The sequence below is a fragment of the Lepisma saccharinum genome, chromosome 3 (assembly GCF_977018435.1).
Source record: "Lepisma saccharinum chromosome 3, izLepSacc3.1, whole genome shotgun sequence".
NCBI classification, from domain to species: domain Eukaryota; kingdom Metazoa; phylum Arthropoda; class Insecta; order Zygentoma; family Lepismatidae; genus Lepisma; species Lepisma saccharinum.
In genome coordinates, this window is record NC_139231.1 from 17,106,975 (window position 1) to 17,134,808 (window position 27,834).

Below are 27,834 nucleotides of genomic sequence, written 5' to 3' on the forward strand. Positions count from 1 at the left end.
ATACAATGCGCCGCCTATCCTTGCCTTCTCATTGATTATGCAATGGCTCCCTCCATTTCCCCATCACAGCCATACTATCCTCACCTCTATTTATTTGGGATGATTTTGATGAATGTAAGCATATCGGTGTGTTGGTAATTTTACCAATCTGATATACGAGGTGTGGCTAGAAAAAAACTGGATTGATGTTGCTGTCGACAAACGGCAAGCGCGTCAAGGATAAGCGGTGCATGGGTGTATAACATGATATCTTGCCTACCGACTGTGTGATTGCCCAGGGTGCACGGAGCTCAGTTCTTATGTAGTTTGTGGATGAAGTGAACCGTACATCTGTGCTCCGTCGGAAAAGAAATTAAGCATGAAAGTGGAACAGCATATCAATCTGAAGTTTCTTATCAAACTCGGAAAATCCACCACAGAAACTTATGGTTTGTTGAAGGAAGTGTATGGAGATGTGTGTTTATCATGCACTCAAGTATTTGAGTGGTTTCAAAGGTTTAGAGAGGAACGAGAAGTGATTGCGAATGACAAGCATCCTGGACGGTCTTGCACGTCAAAAACAGAATCAAACATTGCAAATGTAGGTCAATTGATTCGAATTGTGTACCTGAAGGTCAAACTGCCAACCAACAACATTTCATTACGATGCTGAGAACCCTTCGTGGGTGAGTAAGAAGACAACGACCTGATTTGTGCAAAAGCAAGTCATGGATTCTTCATCAGGACAATGTTTCCGACCACACGGAATTGTCTTTATTGGCCAATTATGGGATCTCAGTGTTAGAACATCCACACTATTTGCCGGATCTCGCTACGTGCGACATTTCTTATTCCCAAAGGTCAAATCAGCACTGAAAGGAACCAGATTTAAGACCGCAGAATGTGTGAAAACAAAAGCAACTGAGGTCATGAACATGGTTTCGGAAAATGATTTCCAGCACTGTCTCCAGCAATGGAAGATTCGTATGGAGCGGTGTGTCGATAGTGTAGGGGAGTACTTTGAAGGGGATAATGCTCATATTGTACAAAATAACCAATAAAAGATTTTGTAGCAACAGTCCGTTTTTTTTCTAGCCACACCTCGTATTCATAAATAGCAATTTAGTGCAATATTATACCATTTTATTATTGTTTTTATGAATAAAAGCATATAATTCATATGACATGTTTTTGTAATGTAAATGTTCAAATGCACAGTTTTGTTTTCAAAGACAAAATCCATTGCAGTAACCTGTTTACATATATTACTAAAGGAGATTCATGTTCTTCAAGGAACATTAGCAATTTTATATTGGTTCAGTAGAATATCGATTATTGTTAACAGTAAATATATATTAGTAGTTTATCAGTATTGGGAAAAATTTGATAGCAGTACACTTTCTAATACCAGTAACAAAAAATAATTCAAGAATAAAATCTCTGTGTATATTGGCCATTCTCAAAAAAAGGGGTAGAAACCTTGTCCGGCAGTCATAAAAATTGTTTTAAAAATATTTACACATTTTTTTCAGTAGGAGTTAATTGTTAGTTACAAGATTCATCATCTTTATTTCTTTCAGAAATAATCTTTCCTCTTACCAGAATTTTACAAAGAATATGTATATTTACCTCTCTGTGGACTCTGCATTCAAAATTTATGGATGGAGATTATTTTAATATCTTTTCCTACAGACAAGTTAAGTTTTAATAGATTATGATTAATTAAGTAATCATATGAGAACCCCCAATGAACATTAAAAAAATAATTTCATGAAGATCATAGTTGAGTAAAATATTAAAATATAATGTCCCATGGGGAGCTTTCAACTCCGTGGACACTGATAAAAAGGTCACATAAAAATCCACAGTGTGCAGCATTGTTAACTCCACATTAGGAATTGAAGGGAATGAAAGCCATTGTGATTTTAAGGGATAGTTGGAGGTGCTTGTCTTGACTTTTGTGCGAGATTTTTGGGATTAAATCAAAAAGTAATAAAGTTCACATCTACTTTTCACCAAGGAAAAGGTTATGATAGAAACATTTTGGTTGCTCAAAAGGGAAATAAGACACAAATCTACTTCAAGGTGTTCAAAATCCACTCTATGGAGATGAAAGTTTCCTCCATGGACAAGCCAATTTTACAAATTTTAATTTTATAATTAACTAGGAGCAAATGATCTTGGCCAAGGTTTGAATAGGTTCTTGAAGGACAGAATATTTCATCATTTTTAGATTTGCCACAATTTTACATTTTGTGAAATCATCTTCTCGTTCATGCCCCATTTTTTGAGAATGACCATATAATTAAAAACCATGGTGGGGAGATAAATATTTTTTAAACCATATTACAGCACATAATATATAAACCAATATTCACACTTTTAACAAAAGAAGTTTACAAATAGACACACTATCCATTAATCTGTGATGCAAAATAAACATATATCTAATGCCTGTATTTTCCAAAGTAGATTGTGTAAAGTAGGTTAATGAAGTTATTGTATTAAGAATTACATTAGTTGTAATTTTTATTATCAACAGGTAAGAGCATATTCTAATCCCTCAGATGTACTTTATTGGGACTCCTGGATCAATTAGATCATTTTCCCTGAGACGTCCATGAGATTTTCAGGTTTCCAGGTTTTTCCAGGTGTGTGGGAACCCTGCTCAAAATTACGCAGAACTGAGTTACGTATAAAGCAGTCTCAACTGTATTAAGAATAATAATACTAAATATATATGTACATTAGAATGATAAGAAGAAGAAGACAACTTGCACGTTGTCAGGGTATATTCTAGTTTTGTTGATTGGAAATATGTCGGTAATGTGTATGAATGGGGAAGACACGGATTGTGTAAAATGTTTGCGGTTAATAAAACCAAATGCTTAAGTAACAAAACCTTTGTACACTTCACTTTACATGGTCCATCATATTTTTCAACGCTCATCATTATGGCGCAGTTGATAAAAGGATCATAGAATGAGCAAGGATCGTTAAACAAGTTGTTGACCAGCTATTGAAGTGTGGATTACACTAACGTCATCACGCGATAGACAAATTATTTCTGAATCATGGTTCAGCGGACAGAACTGTCAGGATTTGACACAATTTATTTGAATATACGACAGGATTTGTCAATTGAGAACATTGCTGTATGATTAGAGGAATATATGATGGAAAATGGGTTTGAAGGCAGGTTTGTCTCAAAGTTCATCGAAGTATTATTCTCGAAATATTTGATGATGCATCAGTGTTGTGTAGAGATTTTGCTCAGTGAACCAACCTAGTCCTTGTTAACAACACAACATTAACTATTTGTTCAATTCGTTAAAAGTACTGGCAAAGCTACTCTTAAATGTGCAAGGGCAAAACATTAGGCTGGATATTATTTGTGAGTTTGTTGCGTTCTGTGATTATATTACAACTAACAAATGAAGGACATATACAAACTGCTTCATCGAACTATTAATTTATCCTGGTTACGTTGAATATAGTTTATTGGCAATCGATAAAGAAGAATGTTGTTACCAGCTGTCTGCTAATCAAGAAAAACGACACAAATAAATGTACTGAAATCAGAGTGATACTCATCAGAATGGTGTTGTTTGAACCAGAGTATTATATTCCACAAGCAATAGGAGCTTGACTGTTTTGGTGGACTACCAAAGAGACTGGCTGTAGAAACTACATTTTCAATATTCATAACTTATGCAGTTTGCGTAGTAGTCATCACTTCAACGCAGTTTGCATATCATTTAACAATGTAACGTGGTTTGCATATTATTCATCCACTCATTCCATATCAAATCAACCGATAAAAATTATTTTTGAACCTTAAGGATTCAGATTATTTAGATTTTTTGTTTATACATTGCATCTATCAAGAGAACAAAAACTGCCAAATTTCAGATTTTTTCGGCTCTTTTGTTTTTGAGTTAATGACTTTCAAAAAATAAAAAATCCCAAAAATTGATGACATTTTGAAATCTTTAAACAACTGTAGATCAAAAACTATTTGACCTAGAGAGCTCAAATTGGAGTCATTCTCATCTGCTTTTAATGAGCTTTAATTTGAAATGCAACATGACTATGGTATTTGAATTTTGTAATTTTCAAAAAACTTGAAAATAAGTTTTTTAAAAAAATCTCAAAAACACCATTTTTAATTTTCTTGAAAAACATATACGATTTGAAGACATCAAATGACTATTTGTGTGCAAAATGTCATAATGGGACGACAATGGGTTCCTATGGAAATTAATTGTTTGTATTGTAATGTGTGCGAAATCTGCTAAATTTGTTGACTTCCATGTTATAACCAAAACTATATGCTGAGTGGTAGATGTTGAAATCTTCATATTAGTCTATTTTATAATTTTTGGAGTATAAATAACATGAAAATACCAAAAACTTATCACTTTTAATATCTAACTAAAACTAACTAACTCTCTAGCCTTCTTAAACCAGAAGGTTCATGGCTGCAGCAACACAGGCCTTCCATCTGTCCCTTTCTTGAGCAAGATCTATATACTCTTTTCCATCCCTACCGATTTCCTTTTAGGTCCATCTCAACGTTATTCCTCCATCTTCGTCTTGGAATTCCTCCAGGTCTCTTACAATCAGGTTTCCCAACAAGAATCCTGTAAACTCCTCTTTCCTCTCCCATTCGTGCCACATGGCCTGCCCACCTAAGTCTTCTTGATATAATTATTCTAATAATATCTGGATTTGAATACAAATTATGTAGTTCTAAATTATGTAACCTTCTCCACTCACATGTCTCCTCATCCCTTTTAGGTCCAAAGATTTTCCTAAGGATCTTATTTTCAAATACTCTCAATTTATGTTCCTCTTTCAATGTAAGGGACCAAGTTTCACACCCATATAATAATACAGGCAAAATTACTGTTTTGTATATTTTAACTTTTAGTTTCTCTGATATTAAACGAGAAGACAAAAATTTATGAAGAGAGAAGTAACATGCATTTCCTGAATTAAGCCTACTTTTTATTTCCTCTTTAATATAATTTTCATTTGTTAATATTACTCCTAAGTATTTGAATTTGGAAACTGGTTCAAACGAGTTGTTATTAATAATTCGATTTTGATTATTACCTAACACTTGGTTTTGGCCTGTAAGCATATATTTAGTTTTCTTTTTGTTAACTTCCAAACCTATCTCTTTAGCAGTTTTGAAAAATATTTTAGCATTATTCTTAATTGTATTTATATCATCCCCTAATAAGTCTACATCATCTGCATATGCAAACAACTGAGGCATACCATTTAATTTTAGTCCTTAATATCAGGTAAACAATTGAAAAATGTACGAGGGGAAGTCATTAAGTAACAGGAATTTTATTCTAAACTTCATGGAAATTTATGCACAACAATAATTTGAGTACTGAGACTCAAAAAGGTTCCTTACCAACACGCCATAAAGGTGTTGTGACAATTGAGAAGTATGCGCCTGCACAGTAGCTCGTACAGCATGGCCACTCCACTGTTGACTTGCAATGTAGAAACGTAGAAGAGTTACAATGTGTTATTCGTTTTTTGTGGTTTTTGGAAACTTTACTGGTAGTACCACTGGACCAAAAATTATTAATTTCTGAGATGTCAAGGTTGAGACCCCAGTTGATTTGGCATGGAATGACCCCATCTACAAAATGTGGTTTGCGTCAATTTTCTCTGGTAACACCATTTGAAGTCTATCAGTGGTTAGGTGCATTTTTACATCTAGTGGCTGGCAAGAGGATCACACATATAAGATGACACATCAAGAGGACTGAGGAGGAATTTGCACTTTAGTTTTGAGTGTAGTACCTTAAGTACAATGCAAGAGGAATGTAGGAAATTACCCTGAACAATGGTTTATTGACGGTAAAATTTTCATTTTTTAAACATGAATTTTGTAAGTTCGTTTTACGCACCTGCATTAAGATGTTGAAGTTTCTTATATAATGCAGTGACAAAGATAATCTGACATACTTATTTTTAAGGTACATTTTAAATATTTTTTTGTACTCTGTGGAGGAATGATAGGTGTACATTAGAATGTTAAGAAGACGACAACTTGCACGTTGTTAGCGTATATTCTAGTTTTGTTGATTGGAAATATGTCGGTAATGTGAATGAATGGCGGATACGGATTGTGTAAAATGTTGTTTGCGGTTAATAAAAACAAATGCTTAAATAACGAAGTCTTTGTACACTTCACTTTACATGATCCATCATATTTTTCAACGCTCATCAATATAAACCTGCATTGGGAGGGAAGATCACACCTATCACTCTCCCCATGGATTCGTGCCTGATTTAGACTCCTTCAAAGTGCCATGCATCATTTTTGTGAATTCCACGAGGTAGACGGTTCCCAGAAAAGTATCAGCCAATATTGATACATCGGTTAAAATTTGTTGACACGAATGCTCACCAGAGAACTACAAACCAAATTCCAACCTCCCTTCCACGTAGTACACCCTGGACTGCATTCTGCAGACTAGCAAGTCTCTGTCATGTGGACTCAGCGCCACTATAATCCTCTGTGGGCCCATGTTGTGTTGTCTCTGTGATTGCCATCACCGTTCAGCTTCATCTTCTCAATTAGCCAAAAGTTGCAGAAAGGAGAAGCAAAATAAACTCAATCAATCAAAAAACTAAACACACAATGAAAACTGCCTTCTCATATGATACTCAGTGCATTCAACTTAGCTAGCTTTGCCACTCTAGTACCTCAGTAATAACTAGGGGGCAGATTATTGCCTATTTACCTTTCTTCATTCCTTCATAGTAAAACAATAGGCTTTAATGTCTTAAGTTCGTTTCATGATGTTTCTAGTCCAAAAATGCATTTTCATAGTGCCTATAAATGCCTATTTTGAGGGCGAGTGTCTATTTGTCTTAATCATGCCTAAAATGCCTATTCTGCAATTTTTGCTTACTTCTGCTTTCCCTACATTGAAGAAGGTAACCCTTTGTGTATGTTGAACTGACTGAAATCTGGTATTCACCAGATTTGAGAGTTGCAAGGGATGGCAGATCTTTGGAAATACCAAATGTCCCTTAATCAGGGTAAGCAAACTGGACAACCTGTTGGGGACTCATACTTGGACAAAACGACGCCAACCCACCTTTTTCTTTTCAGCTTAAAGCTTGTAGGAGTCAGTCAGTACTTATTTGCTTTGTTGTGTGTGTGTGTGTGTGTGAAAGAAGCAGGTAAGTTATCTGTGAAGATATCGTGTTCATGTGTTTAAAAATGCCAAAGCACAAGACAGCCAGATATGTGTGTATTAATTTAAAAATGGATTGCTGCAGAAACATATTTTGCCACTGATGGAATATTTGATGTCTGTTATTTAGCAACACATTCCTTCCACTTTTGGCAAAATGCGACGATAAGAATGAGTGATGATATGAAATTTATAAAGGAACACTAAAAAAAAAAACACCCATGCACAGGTTGGAATTCGAACCCGGGACCTGTGGTGTCATAGGCAACCACCATGACTATGCTAACCACTCCACCACAGAGGTTGGCCCCGCTGACAGAGAAGTAATTTTCTATCAAGCTTGTGTCAAATTACTTTACAAATAAATATTTTAGCCCACATGTACATATTTTTTTTTATAATGGCTTTGTTCAAAACTCTCAGCTACTGACGAGATTTCCGGCTGCTCTAAAAATGTTTTCTTACCATTCGCGTTATTCTGAAACAAGGATAAATGGTGAGCAAAGCACACTGTGACGAGGCGTCATTTTAAATTATCTCAGTTCTGTATACAACAATGCTAAGTTATGTGAAAATCTAAGTTTGGGTTGCATACAGAGAATTACACTAAGTGAAACGATGTTATTTATTCTGAAATTTAATGCCATACACAGATTAACAGTTCACATACTCATGCAAAAAAAAAAAAAAAATTAAAATGGTTTAAATTAACCAGGTTCTGTTATCCTAGCCTTCCTGCAAATGAGGATTTCATTCTAACAATTGTCAGTTCTTTGTGAAACATTTGTGCACAATCTGCACAATGGGTAACACAAGTTCATTTCTTCAGAGAAATTTTAATTTGAACATCCTTTAATTTTTTTTTGTTAAAAGGGTGCACTTTTTTTTTTCCATCACGTGTGAACAATTGGGCACACAACTCGATCATTTGTTCAAATTGGCTTTATTTAGCACAAGCTCTTTATGTGAGAATTACTTCAACTGACGATTCCCCACGAATGTGAATTTCGATCAAAATAGTGTTAATAGTTTGTGAATCGTCAGTGGACTTTAATGCATAAAACTGTAATGCTAATACAGTGGCATGCCCAGGATTTTCGGAAGGTAGGGTTACATGTACTTTTTTAGTAGTCAGTCCTCATTTTACAATCTTTTCCTTCCTTTGATATTCCTTTTTTAGGAATACTGGGCCAAAGGGGGGATTATGATCCCCACCAAACCCCCTCCCCTGGACATGCCCTGACTATAACTGTGCATTGGAAGAAGAAAATTGAAATAAGTTCACGTTCAATGCCTATTTGAATGTCTTTTTCTATTTTGTGGTGCCTTTTCAGTGCCTTTTCTTATTTTCTAGCAACCTTTTAAATGGCTATTTTCATCATTTTTGGTGTCTTTTTGCCTGCCAAATTGAGAGGTTTTTAGTGCCTTTAAATCTGCACCCCAGTAATAACACATTTTATTGTTACCATATTCGATGCAATCACTAAGCAACAATTAACTAATCACACCCCTAACTGCTTAACATTTTTCATTTTTGAAACGTGCACAGAAAAACTCAATACCTGTGGATTGTTGAAGAATGTTTCTATGTAGTCAATACTCCCACCAGCTCTATTAACCTTGTCCGTCATGTACCAGCTCCCAGCAATCTCAGCCTGCCTCCAGTCCTCTCCCAAATTCACAATATAGCAGATATGCAGTTCTGTACACTCCTGCAGCAGTTCCAGCCATATTGTCCTAAAGAAAAGAAATTTATTTATTTATTTACCAGATAATTCCAAATACAGCTTTGGCCATTTTACATTGGAATGTAATAACAATGGAAATAACAAAAAATAACAATGGAAGTAACAATAAATAATAATAACATAAACTAAAATACATACTTTTTTTCCTTCATATTTCACGTTTGTGCATACATACATATGAAATAAAGTGGATTACATGTTGTTACACAGTAGCTTTTTAAAACGTGACTGGTTTTCAAAAATATCAACTTGGTTTGGTAGTGTTGTATTGGCCGAGTAGTCTGTGGAAGAGAGAACGCTGTATTAGGCTTAATCTGGGTTTCTGATATGTGAAAAGCTGAGTGCTCCTTGAGGTGTGGGACGGTACTCGAAAGTGAATTTCTTGAAGAAGGTGATCACTTCTTATGTTCCCATTGGTTATTTTATGCAGGAAAATATGGTCTGCAAGTTTGTGTCTGTCATGAGGGGTATGGATATATATTGTGTACACAATCTGGCCATTGCTCATTAACCTTTAGTGGACAGAGCTTCATTCACGAGGATAGCCTTTCTCGACAGGACTTTTCAAATGTGCACTTTTCAAACTTGCTGCAATGTAAAAAATCGCATCTCAAAATTAATTGTCATAGACAGATGAAATCATTTTTCCCCCCAGAATGGCAGGGCTTATACATTGCAATAATGATTGTTAAAGGAAGAAGAAGAAAATATATATTTTTTAAAACAATTGATATTCGGTGTGGGCACTATCACTGCTGTACGCAGAATTTTTTTTTACGGGAGGAGCTGGAATTGTAAAGGTGGATAGTACGTAGCTGCTATGTATGGGTATGTTATGCGCAATAAGATATTTCTTATATTCAGACTTTCTACTCTCAAAAATGTCAATTGGGGGTCATTTTAAAGGGAGTTTTCATTTATCACTCTGGTTTTTCCCGAGTTCTTCACTTCTTTTAATTGAAAATGTTGATTTTCTTAAAATTATGGAGGGGGCTGTAGCCTCATCACCCCCTCCCCTGCATATACCAGTGACCACAATAGACCAAAGTGAATGAAAAATGTAGTTATGTAGCAGTCGTACATTCCTACAACCATGCAATGTTTCGTTGAAAACAAGCTGATACTTCTTGGGGGAAAAATTACTAAATTGTATAAGAGCAGCAGTGTTGCCAGCCTATGAAAAACTTTTCCAGAATTTCGCTCCTAGCATCAGACCTATGGTTGTTGGATGGATCAACTTTGCAGGGAAGTAGGACAAAATACCACTTTTTGAAGATTAAAAAAATTGAAATAACACATCATTTTCGGGAAATTTTGGAAATCGGGCATTTCCCCCTGAAAATGTTGCATTATTACACGTAAAAGTTAAATATATCTGCAAAAAGCAGTGGTTGAGGAGTTGTACGCCATTTTATAAGATCTAACCCATAATACTCATAGAGAAACAAATATAATAGAACAATATTACTTTCTAGTCAACAGTTATTAATATATGATAGACGAGACATTTTAAGTGTGAAGAAAATCCATGAGAACAAACAAATATATTAAAATAAATTGAAATAATCACATGGAACTCACCAAAAGAGGCAAATATAATCATAAATTCTTAATTTACCCAAAATTTGTATAGCATTGCGATGACATACAGTATTCCGAGCCAAGCATGTGGCATTTTTGGTTACCAATTAGAGTCATACCAGTGTATATCCTGAATGGTGTATACTACGTTGAATATTCAAGCACTTCAGATTGAAACTCGCCTAGTTACATCAACTTTCCCCTCTTATAATTTTTCACTATGTGCACTAATAACGGAGTTGCCTATGGAACCAAACTTTTCAGTCACCCTGTATTTCTACTAAACAGAAATTTAAACATCATATTCATGTACGTTAATTCAAACAATATTGTATTTCATTTTTGTTAGACTTTTAATTTTGAATATTAGAAATTTGTCTATCAAAATCTGTTATCATCCATTACCCAACCTACACTACCCTACCCTAACCTAACTTAAATATAATGTAACTCCAGATCCCATTGGCGTTCCATTTTTAAATTTTGTATACTCATTGAGTAATAGCGTATGTATGACGTAATTTTCTGAAGAAAAAAAAATAATTAAAAGACCCGTTTTTGAGAAAATTGCTACCAATGTTTTCTTTACACCACCTTCAATTGTTTTTTTACCCTGGCATGGGCACAAAATATATCTTGTGAAAGACCTTTCCAACTCTGTCTGAATAACTTCTATAGGTGCCCTGGTTGCCGAAATATTGCAATTTAAAGTTAACAAGATTTTGGAACAAAATGGTCACAAACGCACAGCTTGAAACACTGTAATTTCGGAAATACAATAGATATGGATCTGCAAAGTTGCAAATTTTTCTACCTCAAGTGACCTTTTTAGTATGCCAAATTTCAAATGGATCAAATATGTGAGGTTGAAAAGTGACCTTTTACTTGCTGCGTTCACATGGAATGTCCCAGGGTAAATTTCCTGCAGCCCAGTACTTAAAAACAGACCCCAAAAGATTGCTGAACTGAAGGGAAATATCCGGTGTGTAACGATTTGTTGCAAGTAAAATTAGCAAAATCTTACAACTTCCAACTTCGTTGAAAAAAATAAATGCTCCACTCAAAATTACGCGATGTATAATCGCTCATGATTTAATTCTCATGAGTTACGACAGATGGCTCCTACAATCACTCTCCAGTTATCGAATCGTAAAAAAACCACGCCCCCTAAATCAACGGAAGACGAGAACGGCAGACATGTGCAGGTAGAGGCAACAGTTGTGTATTGCGTTTGGTTCCGTCGACTACTTTTTGATTCGCTGCATAATGCATCATCGGTAACAAAACTTTGAACCTTGACGTTTGCTACCATGTTACTTTAAACACGCGATGAATTGCAAGTGCTTCATTAAATATAATTCCGGAACATTTGTTGCAAAGCCGCTAAGCACTATTTCTTAAATTACGTTACATGTTGGAATATGGACACGCGGATTGTGAAAAAGGCCATTTCGACAGTCTGCAATTATGGGTAATTTTGGCTATCAAAAATGTACTACGTCGGAATCCAAGCAAGGCGTACGCTGGTCAACGAGGATTTGACGATCAAAAAAGTGAAGGAAGTTGTGCACCCCATCTTTTCCAGGACTACGAGAGTGGCTTCGTGCAAAATCAAGGTAGGCAACTGTGGATTTGTTATATTAGTGATAAATGGAAGTGCGACAGACAAAAAGCACGAGTTCAATATTCGAGCACGATAAGTGAGAGTTGCTTACGAAGTGCGCCATATTACTGAAATAAACCTTCCTTGTCAAAAAGGTAAAATTTTGGCGTAATTGAGAACTGAATACGGCTTGTTGTAAAATAACTGTTCATCTCGATACTGCGTTACCTGTCCCTCACTTTCAATAGATAAAATGAAAACGCAAAATACGTGGATACAAAATTGTGTAGTATATTACGTTGTTACGTGTTATGTTACGTGCTTACGTTCACTATCATATTAACGAGAACAACGGTTGGCATTTTTGTAAGACACGTCGCAAAAGCATACATCAGGTAATCGCGACGAAGTTTCCGTTAATGTCACTTCTCCTCACATCATCCCCCCCCCCTTTTTTTGGTCGCTTAGACTTGGTTAAAACTTTCTTTGTAATTGAATGAGGCAATGAAACACGTAATTTAAGAATGAGCATCTAAAGGGATGGAACCTCTCTTATACGTGTCAATAAGATTTTTGTAATTTCTTGTAGACGTTTGTCTTTTTTTCAAAAAGGTGGGTTTTTTTCCACATTTTTATGAACTTGTTATCACAAACAAATCGGCGGTTGTTGATTATTGGAGGTGTAAGAAGAGTTCTTTGATCAATGTAATGTAAAGTGAAAGAAACTTAAAACTTGCACATAAACGCAAAATTAAAAATAAATTGTATACTTTTGACTTAGTTTGATGCGTTGACCTTTTTGAATTCGTTGTTGAGTTCATTGATTATTAATAAAAAAAAATTACGCTTAAAACTGTTGTAAATTGTTAGAATGCCAAAAAGGAGTTACACTACTGTTATTAAATTGTTAAATTGAATCTTTGACTTTAGTTGATACAATTTACTCTAACTACCTTCCTGATTCGTCGTGCGCACATACTTACTAGTATGCAAGAGTGTGTGTGATATAGTAGTTAGTGATTGGTGGATTTGTAGAAAGTTGCGTAGTAATAGTTTAGTGACATAATTTATTTTGCAGGGATTGCGCAACGCATTTTTGAAAACTTATTGGGAATACGTTCTCCTCCCTTTGGATACTTTGTATAAATACTTGTTTGCGAATATCCTCGTAAAGACTGTTACACTCCCTTTTCTTAATCGCTTTTCCCCCATTTAGATTTTGTGACGTATGCCGAGGTGCACATAATTTAGATCCAGGACTCTAGGGAAATTGTTTGTAACAAAAGGGGCCCAGTTTACCCAAAAGATATAAGCACCCGGCAACTTGAACGTTACAAAATTTCTGGCAGCAGAGCTTTGGTTGGAAATTTTTTTTGGGGACAGACATAAAATTTTTTTTTTGGAAAGTTGTCAGATATTCATTTTTTTTTTAAAATCAATCCTAAACGATAAAGTTTTGGGGATTTTGTAATTGATTTCATACCTTTGAAATTTTGTAACGTATTATTAATTGCCCTTTTTCCTTATTATTTTCCTTTGGCTGAATCTCAAAATTATAGTACCCCTATAGAGTCCCTCTTTGACCTTTAACATGTCTCTTCCAGCCAATCTGCAACAATTTAATTATCTTCCTTCCACGCATTATGTTACCACTACTCCTACTCCATTTATTAATCCACCTCCCATTCATAATTTTAATGAATTGGTATTACCTCCAAATGAAACTTTTCTTACCAACCAGATTCGTTATAATACTGCAATGGATTTATTACAGCATTTACCTTTCACTGATGGCTCCAATCCTGAATTACTTTTTCAGTTTATGCTTATTATCCATAGAACTCTTAACTTACAGCTTCTGGATATTGAATCCTTACTCTTTATTGCTTTTGCTAAAACTTTGGGCCCATTTAAGGAAATTTGGTATGAGGCCTTATTGGAAAAATTTCCATGGCCTATGTTTCTTCGGATTGTTTGGCATAGATTGGTTCCTCCTTCTTCTGTAAGAGTCTTAATTGACAAATATCTGTTACGATGTCAACACACAAAAGAATTTCTTTCTTCTTATCTGCGTAACGTTTACGAAGCCTTTCATATTTTACCGATTGATTGGTCGGAGGACAACTTATTATATTCTATTACGATGGGTCTACAATCATCGACTCGTCTCCATTTGGTCGGTTATCAACGTCCCAGATCGGTTCAGGAGTTTATGCAGATGGCGAGAGAAATTTGGTCGATGGAACTACGTGCCCATAGTGACTTCCATCCCACAGTAGCAATGACAGGTATTACAAAGAATGAAGAAACATCCCAATCTACTTACCAGTCAAATATTGACGTTTCACCTTCTGATATACCGCTAACAAAATCTTCGGATGTACAATCACCTTCCTTTTCTTCAGGTTTGAAGGACACCCATCCATCGCCTCAAGTTTTGTCCTCTTCTTTCCCTGATATAACATCACTTCCTCAATGCCATTCAAATTCCGACATTATCCATTTGGATCATCCGTTTTATATAAATGAAAAGTCGGTGCCAGTGATACAAGCTTTGATAAATTCTACTCCTTCCCGTGTACTACTCGATTCGGGTAGTTCTGTTTCCTTAATTGCTAGTGGCTTTTTATCCACTCTTCAGGTTCATCCCACTATCCTTCAAGATGGTAACAAAACGCTTCATACTGTGGATAGTAAACCTTTAAATTTGACTTCTCGTGTTTGCCTCTCTGTCAAAATCAATACTTTATCTTGGAAATGGTATTTTTGGATTTCGGATGCTCTTCCGTTTCCACTTATCATGGGTGCTGACTTTTTATCCCATTCACATGCTAGTATTTCTTTTGCAACCTCGACCCTTACTTTTCCCTTTTTTCGGGAACCTATTTCCTTTACTGGGAAACATCAAGTGAAGGAGATTAATAATATTTCTCCTCCACTTCCTTCGGAGTCTTCTCTTGTTACTACACCTGAAGCTGTTCATTTATTGTTAACGGAATTTCAGGATGTGGTTACAGAACGTGTTGGAGAATGCAAATTGGACCCAGTTTCCATTCCTATTATAACTGATGTACCATTCCGTACAAAACCTTTTCAGTTGAATCCTGCGCAAACAGCCATATTACGTGCTCAAATTGCTGATCTTTTATCACAAAACATTATTGAAGAATGTTCAAGTGCTTATGCATCGCCATGTTTTCTGGTGGATAAGAAGGATGGGGGACACCGCCTAGTTTGCTCTTATAAGCAATTAAATCGTTTAATAGCTTATGACAATTTTCCCCAGCCTAAGATTGAGTTAATTTTTCAGCACTTACAATCTGCGAGGGTTTTTTCATGCCTTGATTTATGTAAAAGCTTTCATCAAATTCGTTTGGATGAACCAAGCAAAAATCTAACATCTTTTGTTACCTCATTTGGACAATATCGCTACACTAGAGTTCCTTTTGGAATAAATTTGGGCACACAGCTGTTAACACGGGCTTTAGATAAGATTTTGGGCAAATTCAAATACAAGTTCTTAATAAATTATGCTGATGATTTGCTAATTTACAGCCCTGACGAAAATACTCATCTTCAGCATCTTAGATTGGTATTACAAGCCTTACGTGAAGCGGGTCTAACAGTAAACCCGTCCAAATCCAAATGGTTGCAGACAGAAGTTAAATACCTTGGATATATTCTGCGTGAGGGCCAGCTTGTTTTGGACGCTGAACGTATTTCTGCGATTCAAGACCTCCCCCCCCCTAAGAACTTGAAAGCTCTTCAACGTATTCTAGGATTATTGGCATATTACGCTAAGTTCATACCTTCGTACGCAGACATTACTAGTTTTTTGACCGATAAAAAGAAAAAGGGGACCACCTTTGTTTGGACACATGATGATCAAATTCAATTTGACAAGCTAAAACAGGTGTTCTTGGATCATACGGTGTTGGCATTACCCGATTTCTCTCGTGAGTTTGTGTTACAGTGTGATGCTTCTAGTTTGGCGCTCGGGGCTACCCTCAATCAACGAGAGCCTGATGGTTCCTTGCGTCCCATTGCCTTTGCTTCTCGTAAGCGCACTGATTTGGAACGGCGCCAGTCAATTTATGAGGCTGAATGTTGCGCCATTGTTTTTGGTCTAAAGAAATTTGAAACATACCTAACGGCAAAGCCCTTTACACTACAGACCGACAATCAGGCCTTATCCTGGCTCCTTCGTCACCCGGAACAATATGGAAAATTCGGTCGATGGTTATTATATTTGTCCCGTTTTTCTTACCTTGTTGAACACATTCCTTCCCGTCTCAATCCTGTTGCTGATTGCCTCTCCCGTATGTTTTGTCCAGAGGAATTTCAATCATCTCAAATACCTATAACTTCTTTGGCTTGTGTAGCTCCAAAACTTCAAATTATTCCTTTCAGCAAGAGTGATATTATTGATTTGCAACAAAAGGACACCCAGTTATTTCCTATTATTCAAGCACTTAAGTCAGGAAAACCGGATAAATATTATGCCTTATACCAAGATCTTTTGGTGTGGCAACCGCCTCGTACACATTCTTCATTGGTGGTTGTTCCTCAGTCTTTACAGCATTTAATATGTCGCTATTATCACGACACACCTTGTGGTGGTTCACACCTGGGCGTCAATAAATGTACCAAGAAGATAAATTCTATATATTGGTGGCCTACATGTCGACAGGACATTAAGCAATATATTCGTACCTGTGATGTTTGTCAGAAGGCTAAATTGGCGATTCGTAAGCCTCCGGGCTTTTTGTCTTCAGAAGTTATTCGACACCCTTGGCGTCGCCTATATATAGACCTTGTCGGACCTTTAGTTCGTTCTTCCAGGGGAAATAATTTTATCTTGGTACTAGTGGATGCATTTTCTAAATGGGTTTCATTGTACCCAATTCGTTCTGCTACATCTATTCAAGTGATTGAAAAACTTCGTTCCTTGTTTCTTACATTTGGTGCACCCTGTGAACTAGTTTCTGATAATGCTTCCTACTTTAGATCTTATCTTTTAAATAATTTTCTGTTTGAGTCGCAGGTCAAGCATATATACACAAGTGCCTATTACCCAAATCCATCTTTAGCTGAACGTTTTATTCGCAACCTTAAGGCATCACTTATCAGCTATCATTCTGAGGATCACACAAAATGGGATATTCATCTTCAGGCCATTGCTTTTGCATTTAATACTGCGGTTCATGATAGTATTCAGACTTCTCCTTCTCAAATAATATTCGGCCGCGACATTGACGGACCGATGAATTTTCATTGGGAGCTTCAAAGTGACTCAGAATTAGCGGGTCCTCCTTCCTCTGAACGTGCACATTGTTGGGCACAAGCATACCACCATTTACAGAAAGCATGGCATACCCGTAAGACGAAATATGATCCCAAGCGACAGGCATCTACATTTAAAGTTGGCGATTTGGTTCTATTTCGCACCTTTCCACAGAGTAATGCACTACAAAAGGTTTCCGCCAAATTACAGGAACATTGGTCGGGTCCTACAAAAATCTTTAAATTTTTGGGTCCTGTAACTGTATTGCTAGTTGACCCTGATACTCAAGTCTTTGTAAGAAAGGTCCATGTTTCTCATATTAAGCCCTACCATATTCGTGATCCACCTGCATCTCCGGATGTAACTCTCAATGTTCATTTAGCCTCACTATTTGTTGAGACTACTCCATCACCATTAAATAGACCTCAACCACCATTAATCTGTTCATTCTGCCATAAAACTGGACACAAAGTACATTCTTGTCGCCTAAGACTTTCCAGAATGCGTATGCACCCTTGAGATACTTACGGGTACTGACTGTATTTGAAATTATGCAACCCATGTTTTGATAAGATGTATATAAGAGTGTTCTTGTTATTAATATTGCATTCTACATATAATAATTTTTTGGGCAAAATTAATGCTCTGTTTTTCACCATTCCAGTGTATAGATATGAGTTTTTTCTATGAGAAAATTAGGATATTCATTGTGTAATGTGTACATGTGTTCTTTTTTTCATAATATATATATGGTAGTGTCATTTTTATCATAATGATTTACATTTACAATTTGCATAAAAAATCAATTTTCATTCCATTGCCTCTTAAAATTGATAATATACTTGCTGGTTTTGACTTTACCATTAAATTTGCTTATGTTTGCATATATGTTTCACCATGGCTTTAGTTGACTTTGTAAAGATGCTCATTCCGTAAATTGTCTCTGTAACATCAATATTTCCTCCTTCTTTCCTATTCCCTCTTCTTTTCAATATTTTAATTTCAGATTCTTTTTCTTTTCATGTATTTTTTTGCGGAGGAAACATTCGTCACAAATCTTTTTACCAAATCGATCCTTGGTATATTTTGGGACAACATACGATTATGACTCCATTTGCATCATTTTCTGGTCATCATTGTTATTATGAAGATTCTATAATGGAAGTATTCAAATAATGTATATTCTATGTCTTTTCTTGATTTGTTTTTGTTTCAGAACCAACAAATCATATTTATTTATATATATATATTTATATTATTACAATGCACTTGTGTGATTTTTCCATTTATATACAGGTTTCTATAATCAATGTCTAAATTTTGCATCTAATCATTTTTGAAATTGTAATTACTTGTTTGGTGCATTTTGTGTGTAGGTCATTACTTTTTCATTATATATGTATACAAGTGTTCTTATATTCATGTTTGTTGATAATTCCTAGGTTTTATCTATATTTACTATTTATCATTTTATTACTATTGTATATTTCATCGTAAATAATTCTAATGCTTGAATATTTAAAATTCATTGTGTATGATTGATTGATACAAACAAGTTAGAGATTCAAGTTTGTCAAGATGCTCAAGTGGGGGATTTTTTTTTGTCATTGCCAGTGGGGGGAGAATTTGTAACGATTTGTTGCAAGTAAAATTAGCAAAATCTTACAACTTCCAACTTCGTTGAAAAAAATAAATGCTCCGCTCAAAATTACGCGATGTATAATCGCTCATGATTTAATTCTCATGAGTTACGACAGATGGCTCCTACAATCACTCTCCAGTTATCGAATCGTAAAAAAACCACGACCCTAAATCAACGGAAGACGAGAACGGCAGACATGTGCAGGTAGAGGCAACAGTTGCATATTGCGTTTGGTTCCGTCGACTACTTTTTGATTCGCTGCATAATGCATCATCGGTAACAAAACTTTGAACCTTGACGTTTGCTACCATGTTACTTATAACACGCGATGAATTGCAAGTGCTTCATTAAATATAATTCCGGAACATTTGTTGCAAAGCCGCTAAGCACTATTTCTTAAATTACGTTACATGTTGGAATATGGACACGCGGATTGTGAAAAAGGCCATTTCGACAGTCTGCAATTATGGGTAATTTTGGCTATCAAAAATGTACTACGTCGGAATCCAAGCAAGGCATACGCTGGTCAACGAGGATTTGACGATCAAAAAAGTGAAGGAAGTTGTGCACCCCATCTTTTCCAGGACTACGAGAGTGGCTTCGTGCAAAATCAAGGTAGGCAACTGTGGATTTGTTATATTAGTGATAAATGGAAGTGCGACAGACAAAAAGCACGAGTTCAATATTCGAGCACGATAAGTGAGAGTTGCTTACGAAGTGCGCCATATTACTGAAATAAACCTTCCTTGTCAAAAAGGTAAAATTTTGGCGTAATTGAGAACTGAATACGGCTTGTTGTAAAATAACTGTTCATCTCGATACTGCGTTACCTGTCCCTCACTTTCAATAGATAAAATGAAAACGCAAAATACGCGGATACAAAATTGTGTAGTATATTACGTTGTTACGTGTTATGTTACGTGCTTACGTTCACTATCATATTAACGAGAACAACGGTTGGCATTTTTGTAAGACACGTCGCAAAAGCATACATCAGGTAATCGCGACGAAGTTTCCGTTAATGTCACTTCTCCTCACATCATCCCCCCCCCCCTTTTTTTGGTCGCTTAGACTTGGTTAAAACTTTCTTTGTAATTGAATGAGGCAATGAAACACGTAATTTAAGAATGAGCATCTAAAGGGATGGAACCTCTCTTATACGTGTCAATAAGATTTTTGTAATTTCTTGTAGACGTTTGTCTTTTTTTCAAAAAGGTGGGTTTTTTTCCACATTTTTATGAACTTGTTATCACAAACAAATCGGCGGTTGTTGATTATTGGAGGTGTAAGAAGAGTTCTTTGATCAATGTAATGTAAAGTGAAAGAAACTTAAAACTTGCACATAAACGCAAAATTAAAAATAAATTGTATACTTTTGACTTAGTTTGATGCGTTGACCTTTTTGAATTCGTTGTTGAGTTCATTGATTATTAATAAAAAAAAATTACGCTTAAAACTGTTGTAAATTGTTAGAATGCCAAAAAGGAGTTACACTACTGTTATTAAATTGTTAAATTGAATCTTTGACTTTAGTTGATACAATTTACTCTAACTACCTTCCTGATTCGTCGTGCGCACATACTTACTAGTATGCAAGAGTGTGTGTGATATAGTAGTTAGTGATTGGTGGATTTGTAGAAAGTTGCGTAGTAATAGTTTAGTGACATAATTTATTTTGCAGGGATTGCGCAACGCATTTTTGAAAACTTATTGGGAATACGTTCTCCTCCCTTTGGATACTTTGTATAAATACTTGTTTGCGAATATCCTCGTAAAGACTGTTACACTCCCTTTTCTTAATCGCTTTTCCCCCATTTAGATTTTGTGACGTATGCCGAGGTGCACATAATTTAGATCCAGGACTCTAGGGAAATTGTTTGTAACAAAAGGGGCCCAGTTTACCCAAAAGATAAAAGCACCCGGCAACTTGAACGTTACAGGTGGAAGATAAAGGACATTTTGGCCGATTTGCTGTGCCGTAGTATGGAAGGTATGACTAAGAGAGCCCATGAGGTGGTGTCCATCTACGGGATGCTACCTGTATATTCAAACGATGAACAGTGCTGAGAACTCCTGTATCTAGGTTATGTATTACACACAGTGTTTAATAAATGGGCTTGTTTCATTCCTAGAAATGTGCATTTGAAATGTGTCCCATCAATATGGTTCACATTGCATTAGTGGAAGAGTATTCCACTCCAATCATAAGCATCAAAATACCAGAGTTTTGCTTCAATATATTCAAGAATTACGTCAGAATATTAAAATGGCTGTTATGTCATCACAAAATACAGTTTTTTGCACAATATTGGTGCAAAATAAAAGAGACTTGTGAAAAAATTGAGCGGCATTTTTGCTGAACCTGCAAAAACCCAAAATGCCTATTAAACCACACGTAAGTATGTACAATATTAATCAAAAATGCAGGTTCGACCAGGCCTCGAACCCAGGTGTTTGGCATACCGTGCCATTGCTCTACCACTGAGCCAGCGAACTGGCCTGACTTCGCCTGATTATTCACTGCTACTGTTTTAACTGTGTCGAATTTTTTCACTGAAAATTCTATGTACTACATCTCCTGTGTGCGCCTACTTTAATGAATCACATGTAAGTAGTAGTTACATGTATTTTATTTAATAATTTTTCACATAAATTTATATTTATATGAATATTTCCTGTGTGTGCTAAACTGCAAAATTGCAAAAAAAGCTGGCTTTTTTGAATGTATGGTCTTTTTCTGATTAAAAGACAGCCATTTTGGAAAAAAAATGGAAATTTGGGCTTATTTGGCTCTTTACCAATTGCAGCTAACCAATTCCACTTGAAATGTTAGTCAAGAGATTTAGAGGTTCTAAATCTTGGAACCAGCTACGTAATTTTACATGGTGTTGCAGCCAAAAGACACATACATACACAGGGTGGGCACAAAGTCACTTTCCTCAATAAATGAAGAAATCAAATATTTGGGGAAAGCGACTTTGTGCCCACCCTCTATTTTCCATTTCTTCTACAGGATATCATAAAATCAGGGAATCGAGACTTTGAACGTACGTAACTTTTGTACAAAAAGTGATAGATGATAACTTTTAAGCATTTTATGTATTACAGGTGATTTATGTGGTTAATTACAGAGTATTCATAAAAAAAGTATGATTTTTAGACATTACGAGCTTTACTGGCAACACTGGTTGTGACAGAGGGCAGTACCAGGTGTGCCCAACACCTGCCTATGCTATTCAATTAGTATCCAGATAAAAGAGACCTGAAAGTTATCGTACAAAAAGATAGGTAGATTAGTTTAATGTTTAAAAAATATCTGCATTCGCAAAATTAATACCCCATGTAAGCTTCATGTCTATCACTGCAAAAATTTTCTATCTATAGATTTTCTCTGTTGATATTTACCAAATTGATAAAGGAACAATACATTTTTAAGCATTTTACGTATTACAGTTGATTTATGTGGTTAATTACAGAGTATTCACAAAAAAGTATGATTTTTAGACATTACGAGCTTTACTGGCAACACTGGTTGTGACAGAGGGCAGTACCAGGTGTGCCCAACACCTGCCTATGCTATTCAATTAGTATCCAGATAAAAGAGACCTGAAAGTTATCGTACAAAAAGATAGGTAGATTAGTTTAATGTTTAAAAAATATCTGCATTCGCAAAATTAATACCCCATGTAAGCTTCATGTCTATCACTTCTTGTACAGAAGTTACGTACAGTCAAAAGTCTTGGTTGCGTGACTTTTTAGATACCCGGTAGTTATTTACTTGTTTTTGCCATACGTGAGTTTATGTATGTGCCTACCCATTGGCTTATTGGCAACTCTTTTGTCTTGTAATCAATGGGTACCAGGTTTGTTCTTCAGTGGAGACATATTGCATAAATATTCAGATTCCATTTAAAACTGAAGGTCCAATCCTGATTAGACTATCTGAGCATAAAATGAACTTAAAACAAACTTTTACATGTTTGTCATTGATGCCACAAAAATTTAGACAAATGTTACCGTTAAACTATTACATGTTTCAGGACAATTAAACCATTTAATACTTATAATCAATATGCTACTACAAGGGAGATTTAGATCCCAAAGTAACTTACAATTGTGAGTACTGTTGTTGGAAAAATAGATGGTATACTATATATAAAAGAATGAGCTTCCCTGATGGCATAAAATAATGTCACCTTGTAATCAAGGGGTTCCAGTAGAGACAAAGTGGTTCATGTCTCATTTTAAGCTGTAGGTCTAATCTCAATTAGAATATCTGAGCATAAAGTGGGCTTAACAAACAAACTTTTACAGAGAGAATGAACTTTTAATGAACTTCTTTTTTCCATTTGTGGTCAATCTATTTCATTTTCTGCTTCACTTTCAGGTCCAGCAAGCTCTAGGGTGACAGCGTATCTTAACTGTCAGGTGTGGGCCAGTACCAGGCCGTGAGAGTTCATTAGATTGGTTGCCAACTATTTTATACCTGATTTTACATTTCTCAACAAGCCTAGACATATACCATATGTCATAATTTAGTTCTTAATAGTATTTAATTTCAAAGGTGCATATTAATGTGTAAAATTTAAAAAAATAGAAAGCAGTAAAATTTTTGAGCATGGAATCGACTTTTCTAAAATGAATTTACCACACTGTGTTCTCACAATGGTTGACAACCACAATAGATGTTCAAAATACATCAAGACTTGCACTGTGACCAGGTTTACCAGCAATCAAAGCAAATTATACATGATTCACTTGAAAGTCAGAATACAATTTAACATAAAATATTTGTAAAGGGGTTTGATACTAGATTTTCTATTTTAGATATAGGCCTCCTGATATCTATTGTCGCCTTGTAATCAAGGGGTCCCTGGTTCAATATCCAGTGGAGACACACAGTTTCATGGATTTAATTTTAAACTATAGTTCCAGTCCCGACTAGCATTCCTATGCATAAAGTGGACTTAAAATCAAAAACTCAAACCCAAATCAATTTTAGATGTAGTTAAAATAATCATCTGTATCTTTGAGGGTACATTTCATGTTTTTTCTTCTTTATGTGCACGTTTATATGCCACATTAAAACATTTAAAATTATATTATACTATTAGATTCTATTGGGTTGGTGCGAATGAAATGTCCGCTTTGACGTCTGGTGGGAAACTCAACTCAACAACACAATACAGGGATTGACTGAGGTCACGGGTCTAACTTCATAAACTCTGTATACGTCCAGCAAACAGGCTGGATCAGCCAGGCAGTCAGGAGGCAGTGTGTTGCTGAACAGGGTCGTTTGAAAGTGCACCATGGAGAACACACAATTGCGAGTGATTTGTCTTTACGAATTCAAACTGCGACATTCTGCTCAGCAAGCTGCCAAAAACACTAACAGTGCATTTGGGCCAGGAATGGTAAATGAACGCACCATTCCCCGCTGGATTGTCAAATTTCGTTCCGGTGACACAGCATTGCAAAATGAACCACGTGACCATCAACCAACATCATGTTCGGATGTGCTCCTCAGGAACCCCGTGGAAGCGGACCCTCGGAAAAGTGTTGGTGCCATTGCAGACGAGTTAGGCATACACCACACCACTGTCATTCGGCGGCTCCGTGCGATTGGTAAAGTGAAAAAGTTGGACTCATGGGTACCACATGATTTGACACCGGCCAACAAGACTCGCCGTCTGGAGGTGTGCAGTTCTCTCAGTGTAAGGAATAACCGGGATGGTTTCCTGCATCGGATTGTCACTTCAGATGAAAAATGGATCTGCTATGACAATCGTAAACGATCAGGACAATGGTTGGATCGTGGTCAACGTCCAGAGCGGTTTCCGAAAGCACCTCTCCACCCACGGAAGGTGTTGTTGCTAGGATGGTGGTCTATGGTGAGTGTGATCCATCTTTTCTTTCTCAGGCAAGGTGAAACCATCAATGCACATCGTTACAGTGCTGAACTCTATGAAATGCACCGGAAACTTCTCCGCAAGCATCCAGCAATGGTCCACAGACATGGTGTTCTCATTTTGCACGATAATGCTCGCCCACATGTCGCGAAAAGGACGGTGCAGGCTCTCCATGAGTTGCAATATGAAACCCCTCCTCATCCAGCATATTCTCCCGATTTCTCTCCCACTGACTACCATCTCTTCCGGCATATCGATCACTTCCTGACAAGGAAGACCTTCGCTGATGATCTGGCGTTGCAACATGCCGTTGAGGAGTTCTTTGCGTCGCAGACTCCAGACTTCTTTCGCCATGGAATCCAATTGTTGGCTGAGCGATGACAAAAGTGTGTGGCTGCAGAGGGCGACTATTTTGATTAACCAGGTATTGTAGTTTTGATTTTTTTGGCCTTTGGCAATGATGCACCTGGGCCGGACATTTCATTCGCACCAAGCCAATATTTACAAAACATATATGCAAAACCACTTTAGTTATTCGAGTCTTTGTATACTACGTAGATACAGGGTTAGTCAAAAGTATCGGGACAGGCCAGTAATAACGAGAACCGTGGACGGAGGAAAATCACATATTGCAAGTGGGTATTGGTGAAGAAACTGCATTGAATGGGGGTGTGGCCATCATGGCAGCCATCTTGGATTCCGCCATATTGGATATCACACAATATTTTCAAATGGAAAGGGGTATGTATGACACATCAATTTATGCTAGAATCGTCCAACAAATGACAATCCAAACTCATTTTGGACCTATCGCCATTCGTGGAAGAGATAGGGTGTGCTACGTTTGACTGCAAAAAAATGAGATTTGTCTGAAAGAGACGCGTGGACGGAGGACAATCACATGTTGCAAGTGGATATTGGTGCGGAAATTGCAGTGAATGGTGGTGTGGCCATCATGGCAGCCATCTTGGATTCCGCCATATTGGATATCACACAATATTTTCAAATGGAAAGGGGTATGTATGACATCAATTTAGGCTGGACGGAGGACAATCACATGTTGCAAGTGGATATTGGTGCGGAAACTGCAATGAATGGTGGTGTGGCCATCATGGCAGCCATCTTGGATTCTGCCATATTGGATATCACACAATATTTTCAAATGGAAAGGGGTATGTATGACATCAATTTAGGCTAGAATCGTCCCACAAATGACAATCCAAACTCATTTTGGACCTATCGCCATTCATGGAAGAGATAGGGTGTGCTACGTTTGACTGCAAAAAAATGAGATTTGTCTGAAAGAGACGCGTGGACGGAGGACAATCACATATTGCAAGTGGATATTGGTGCGGAAACTGCAATGAATGGTGGTGTGGCCATCATGGCAGCCATCTTGGATTCTGCCATATTGGATATCAAACAATATTTTCAAATGGAAAGGGGTATGTATGACACATCAATTTAGGCTAGCTTTGTCCCACAAATGACAATCCGAACTCATTTTGGACCTATCGCCATTCGTGTAAGAGATAGGATATACTATGTTAGACTGCAAAAAATGAGATTTGTCTGAAAGAATTGTTGACTGTATTCTTGTGGGTAACTGTACACTGCAAGTAAACAGAGAGCATGAACAAGAAAACATGACATTGACTTACAGAATGCCTCAAAACAAGTGCTCACACTGCTTCCCGTCGACTGTCTGACAATGCTATGTCAACCGATCGTAAAAACTGCAAGGTGCACGTTGTAGCATATCCTGAGAAAGTCCTCTTGTTTCGTCCACAATGCGATTCTGTACATCATTCAGGGAGTGTGGTTTGGTGCTATACAATTTGTCCTTCATGTGCCGCCATAGGAAGTAATCCAGGGGTGATAGATCAGGAGATCTTGCAGGCCATTCGATCATACGTCGTCTTCCAATCTATCGTTGTGGAAAGGTTTCATGTAAGTATTGTCGAACATCCCGTCCATAGTATGGCGGCGCTCTGTCCTGTTGGAACTAAACACTATTAAAGTCCCGTGTCAACACTTCGATGGCAGGGACAAACTACTCACGAAGCATTGTCAAATACTTCTCACCTGTCAGATTGCCGTCAATGAAGAAAGGGCCAAGAATGATGCCTCTTATCATTCCTACCCAAACATTCAGTTTCTGTGGATACTGGGTATGATGTACCATCATCCAATGCGGGTTTTCATCGCTCCAATAGTGGCAGTAATGTCGGTTCACAAGTTAGTTTAACATAAATGTCGCTTCATCAGATAATGCAATGTCATTGAGGTAAACACTATCGTTATCGATATTTCGCATCATTACTTCGCAAAATTTAATACGGCGATCAAAGTCATCTTTCGTCAGTTCGTGCCTAAACTCACTTTGTAGGGTTTAAACTTACTGTGTTCGTTGCACTGAACTCTGGGAAATGTCCAGCATGTTGGCAACGCTGGTTGTCCATGTATGCGGATATTTCACAGAAGATTGAAACAAATCCAAAGAAACTGCCTGGTTGCTACACGATTTCGGCCTTCCTGATTGCACATGGTCTTTAGCACTTCCACTTGCTGCAAAACATCGAATGGTTCTTTCGATGGTTGACTTCGAAATTGGGTTACGTTCAGGGAATGTAGCATCAAATAACTGTCGCACCTCGGTATACGATCGCTTGCGATCTCTATAGCCACGCATCATTAATAACGTAATACGTTCTCGTTGACTGAGCTCCATTTTGACCACTGACACGGACACAAATCGCCTTCCTTTGGCACAACACTCACCAACATGAGCGTCATGCAGAACCTTCGCAAGGACGATAACAAATGCAACTGACCTTCGAGGAAGTTGACTAC

General features: G+C 36.8%; 1 protein-coding gene across 4 annotated transcripts in view; it reads right to left on the reverse strand.

Annotated features, from left to right (window-relative positions):
• The window catches only part of LOC145985713 (calpain-5-like), a 172,851-nt gene that overhangs the window by 74,460 nt on the left and 70,557 nt on the right, over nucleotides 1-27,834 (reverse strand). For all 4 annotated transcript variants that reach the window (XR_014441435.1, XM_083119775.1, XM_083119774.1 and 1 more), the window contains exon 9: nucleotides 8,777-8,951. Coding sequence is in view for 3 of the 4 variants with exons in the window: in XM_083119775.1 (XP_082975901.1) it covers nucleotides 8,777-8,951 (175 nt within the window). In the remaining variant the exon portion in view is untranslated. The remainder of the gene's footprint in view (nucleotides 1-8,776; nucleotides 8,952-27,834) is intronic.